The 5,119-nt window shown below is 54.2% G+C and overlaps 1 protein-coding gene across 2 annotated transcripts in view; it reads right to left on the reverse strand.

Moving 5' to 3' along the window:
• Positions 1 to 5,119, reverse strand: part of ADA (adenosine deaminase) — a 16,203-nt gene that overhangs the window by 9,747 nt on the left and 1,337 nt on the right. Inside the window, exons 2-4 of one of the 2 annotated variants that reach the window (XM_035892888.1) lie at positions 1,931 to 2,053; positions 1,640 to 1,783; positions 707 to 822 (exon numbers count right to left, since the gene is read on the reverse strand). In XM_035892888.1, the coding sequence (XP_035748781.1) occupies positions 707 to 822; positions 1,640 to 1,783; positions 1,931 to 1,944 (274 nt within the window). In that variant the 5' untranslated portion in view covers positions 1,945 to 2,053. The other variant, XM_035892887.1, reaches the window with a different exon arrangement.

Consider the following 5,119-nt stretch of genomic DNA (forward strand, 5'->3'; position numbering starts at 1 on the left):
TTTCCCTAGAGCAAGGTGCTCACAGAACCCAGCAGCCCAATGACCAGTTCCTTTCTATTCTGGGTCACAGCACCTGTTACCAACGAAGTTCAGAGCTGCTGATTTTATAAAAAAACATTTTATATACTTGACTTAAGTATATTTTGGGGTTTCAGCTTAAACCAGCAGCGACTGCAGCCAGCAGATCGCCTGGCCGACCCGTGGCACAGGCTAACGTGGGGGTATGCTGCTGTGGCAGCACGACCACAAGCAGGGAGAGTCTGAGATCTCACGCCTGGTCCTCCTCGTGACCTGTCACTCTCAGACCCCCCAAACGGTCGTGGCTGATGCAACTGCTCACTGTGGCAATGGCTTCAATGGGCCCAAGGAGAGCCCCAGCCTTGGGACAGGGAGTGAGGTACGAGCAGAAATCACAGCTCCCCCGGGAGAGGACAGAAGAGCCCTCTCTGTCTCTCTAGCAAGACCTTTGAGATACTGGCTGTACCCACAGACCCCCGCTCTCGCATCCAGCAGACCCCTTCCCCATAGTGAAGGGAGCGGAGGACCCCCACCAAACAAAAAAACACTGTCTGGTCCCACATCAGACCCAGGGCCACAGGACCAGGGCTTTCCCCCATTTCTGCGGGAACCTGAACCTAGGGGACATCACCCCCCGCCACGCGTCAAGGAAGGGGAGCAGAGCAGCAGGGCAGCTGCAATACATTACTTGGCATATGGCGCATGCAGCATAGAATAGACCTGGCTTTGATGCGGAAATCCCTTTCTCCATCCTGTAGTCCCTGATTTACGAGGTTAACGACTTCGTCTGGAGTGAGGTCTCCCCTGTAGGGAAGAAAAGCCATCAGCAAGAGGTCGGATACCCACCAGGGAAGCAGGCAGGAGCCGCAGGTCCAGCCCAGCATCCCCACGGGACACCCCACACAAACCCCAGGCTGCCCAGGGTCCCACTCACCTTAACATCCAGAGGAGCCCGATGAGGCTGCCCAGGGCTGAAGAACACCTTTTACACCCATGCCATGCCCAGATTTACAAGATGTCGGGCACAAAAGCATGCAAAGATGATAGTAAGATTTCTAAAAGCCTGGGGGAACTGGATGCAAATCCCACCTGAGCAGAGGAACCCGCTCTTTGCCAGAGCATCTCCTTGGGGCACACAACTGCCTGCAGCCGGGGAGGGACGACCACGGGTGCTCAACACCCACCACAGCACATTTTGCAAGGGGCCGCAGAGCTCAGCATTGATTTAATCAGAGGCACACATCATAGTGGGGATGACAGGTAAAGAAGGGATGAGATCTCCAGCCCCCTCCCACATTGCCCACCGTCTCTGCCAGCTCAAATTCGCATTTTGCGAGCAGGCAATCCACATTGGATGTGGCTTTCCCTTGCACAGAGGCTGGCTCCAGCCAGAAGTTTAAGCACAGCTGCTCTGCACATGCACAATTAGGTGCCCAAAGCAAAGGATGTTAAAACACAGCAGCATGCAGAGATATTATAGGAGGAAAAATCCTATTGACAGGGAAGAGAGGTGGAAGAGTGCCAGCGCTCGCTGCACTGGAGGAGGGGGAGGTTTAGTTACACCAGACTTTGAACACACGCTGGCTTCTGCATGCCCGCCTGGCACGGCGGGATCACTCACTCGGTTTGGCCCCAGGGGATGGGATCCACGCGGCAGTTGGCCAGGAGGTGAGGGCTGTACCGGACCTCCACGTAGATGACGCCTTCCTTTGCTTTTGTTTCTACAAGCTCGTAGGCGATCCTCCTCACCGCCTCACGGTCACCCCTGCAGGGACGGCAGTGGGACCCATCACCGGGACTCGTCACCCTTGGGGCATGCTGGGGACGGACGAGCTGACCTCCAAGGCTGAACAACATTAGAAGGGGTCCTACTAAGGGTTGAGGGGGAAGAAGCAAAAAGCAGGGTACTTACGCAATGGCAGGCATGTAGTGATTAAACTTCTCTAGAAATTGAGTAAGTGTCAGTGGTGTTTTGTAGCTGACATGCTTCAGGAGGTCATCAACAGTGCTACCTGGGAGAGGAATCCCTCTTTTCCTGGAAATGAAGCAACATGTTACTGACTCAGAAAGCGATCTCATTTTTAATCAGTCCATTTCATACAGCAATCACGTCTCAAGCTGGCAGCATTAATCTCCATTTCTTCACAGAAAAGATATGGCACACACCGTCCTCCCAAAATCTCCTCGCAGATGCAGCCCTGAATCGCAGTGGGGATGAAGGCAATCCAAAATACAGGCAAAGCACAAACAAATCGAAATACAAGCTCAGACTGACCTGGCAAGAACACAGAGCACATTTTGAGCTTAAGAAAGAGTTCATCTAAAGGGGCCCTGGATTATTTCTTAGCACCTCCTAGTCCTAGCGGCAGAATTGCCAAAATCCTTCAGAAAAGTTAATTTCCACTTATGCAGGTTCAAAGCCTTGAAAAATCACGGAGATGCTCCCAGGCACAAAATCACACGTGCAGAAGTGCAGTGGCTTGTGGGTTTAATGCCAGCAGCTCCCGTGAGTGAGCCGGTTCCCAAGCCAAACATCGCAGTGGCATCTTCTCTGATGGGGACATCCCCGTGCAGGAGCAAACAGCAGTCCCAGAAACTGCTCTTGCCAAAGGAATGGAGATGGTAAAGCCCACCTAAACTCTCCCAAGCGGGAAGAAGCTGTTTGTCCCTGGAGCACCTGGAGTCCTGGGCGGGTGGAGGTGTCCCCGGTGGGGTGACAGCCGGGCTCGAGGGGCTGCCAGCCAGGGATGCTGCACGCTTCTCGGGCAGGCTTCACCACCCCCACTCCACAGGCTGTCGCTCTGCCCATGAATGCCAGCCTAATTAGGAATAATAACTAAACATTTGTTTTTAATCCTCTTTCCTGACACAATGAATTACAGTTGATTGATGGACCTCTCTGCTAATAGAAACAAAACACCACAGACAGCTTTAGCGTCCCAATGCCAGCAGCCATCCTGAGGCGCAATCTGCAGGGAAGCAGCCCAAAGGACCCCGCTCCCGGGCCCAGTAAACGCTGCTCATTCCCTGCTCGGGCAGGAGGGAAGCCCATCCCACACTCAGCCTTTGCACACACAGATTACGCTGCTTGCACTCAGCAGGGGATGTTCATCACTGCCAAGGCATCAGTTTTCCTCCCCGCCTTGCCCTTTCTATGGCACTGACACATCAGGCTCTGCTCCAAGACAGCAGAGACACAGCCAAGTGTCTTCTTCCACCTGCCCAGGGAAAGCTCCCTAGAGCAAAGCCATTTCCCTGACCTTCTCTGCATGCTTCCCAAAGGATCGCCTCCGTGCAGCCAGCAGCAACAGCGCTTTGGGATGATCCACAGCAGAGAGACGCTCTCTCAGAGCCAGGTCTCTGACTGTGGGGGTCTGGTGAATCTTGCCACCACGGCTGTGGGAGCTGCTGCTGCCCCATCCAACCTGCCCAGCAGCTGGGAGCCTTCCTGCAGCAAAGCTGCCCCAGGGGAATGTGCTCATGCCCACCAGCACCTCGGTGTCCTGCCCAGAGCTACCTCCAGCCATGGGCAGCACCACGCACACCGTCCCACCGTGGAGAGGGCACCTCTCCTAGGGACACCCAGTCCCATGAGGGGTCTGCCACGGCTCTAAACCCTTTGGCTGAGCAGGGGAGATGCAAAGTCTGACCCAGACCTTGCAGAATTGGACCCAAAGCTTCTAAAAATGGCAGAGTTCGACCACTGCCCAAGGGGGCTTGTACATCCCAGCAGCTTCGGGTTATTTGTCTGTGGTCAGCCACCACCTGCAAATTTATTTCCATCTCTTTACCTTTAAAAGCAGCTTCCACAAGCAGCTTTCTGTGTCCAGGGTGAGGTTATTAAGGCAGTCCCCTACAGTCTCTACACTGCCCCATTGCCTTACATTTGGGCAAGTGCTAGTTTGAGAGCCTGTGAATAGCACAGCCTTGCTCCACCCGAGGGCTGGCAGCTCCAGGGGATGCCAGGGCTGTTTAAAAGTAAGAGGGAACTCAGCACAGACTCGGGCAATGAAGGTTTCTGTCCTAAGCAAGTGAGAGGCAGACGGCCGGTGTCCCCTGGGCTTCAGGGCTCCGACAGCCCTCCTGGGGAACTACACCAGCATTTGTCCTGTGCTGGCAGCAGGGACCCAGCAGAGCCCCATGGAGGCAGCACTGACTCCTCTGTCCATCGGGACTTGTATTCCAGCCCTATAGCCCACCAGCGGCACGGGCAGAGCCAGCAAGAACCCCAACTCAGCTTGCTGTGCCAACATCCTGCAACGAAGTAGGTGGGCATCTCTGATCCACCTTCTTTACTCTGACTGTACTGTGAGATGCATGGCCGCTCCCTGCAGAAAAAGCTGCTTTAGAAAGAGTATTTCCCCCTAGGATCGCGTTGCCTTGGAATCTGCTGGGCTCACAGGATGCCAGAACCATTCCCATCCCAATTTCCTCCCCAGAGTACCAGAGCTGTGCCTAAGAGCTGTTTCCTGAAATGTTTAAGCTTGCCACTTTCTCAGTCTGAGGGTATAGAATCACAGAATCATAGAATCATAGAATGTTTAGGGTTGGAAGGGACCACTAGTGGTCATCTAGTCCAACCCCCCTGCAGTGAGCAGGGACACTGCTAACTAGATCAGGTTGCTCAGAGCCCCATCCAACCTGGCCTTGAATGTTTCCAGGGATGGGGCCTCCACTACCTCTCTGGGCAACCTGTTCCAGTGTTTTACCACCCTCATTGTAAAAAATTTCTTCCTTACCTCTAGCCTGAACCTACCCTGTTCTAGTTTAAAACCATTTCCCCTTGTCCTAACACAGCTGGCCCTACTAAAAAGACGTTCCCCATCTTTCCTATAGGCCCCCTTTAGGTACTGGAAGGCCGCAATCAGGTCTCCCCGTAGCCTCCTTTTCTCCAGACTGAACAAGCCCAACTCTCTCAGCCTGTCCTCATAGGAGAGGTGCTCCAGCCCTCGGATCATTTTTGTAGCCCTCCTCTGGACCCGTTCCAACAGTTCCATGTCCTTCTTGTGCTGAGGGCTCCAGAGCTGGACGCAGTACTCCAGGTGAGGTCTCACCAGAGCTGAGTAGAGGGGCAGAATCACCTCCCTCGACCTGCTGGCCA

The sequence above is a fragment of the Egretta garzetta genome, unplaced genomic scaffold (assembly GCF_000687185.1).
Source record: "Egretta garzetta isolate BGI_Z169 unplaced genomic scaffold, ASM68718v1 scaffold214, whole genome shotgun sequence".
NCBI classification, from domain to species: Eukaryota; Metazoa; Chordata; class Aves; order Pelecaniformes; family Ardeidae; genus Egretta; species Egretta garzetta.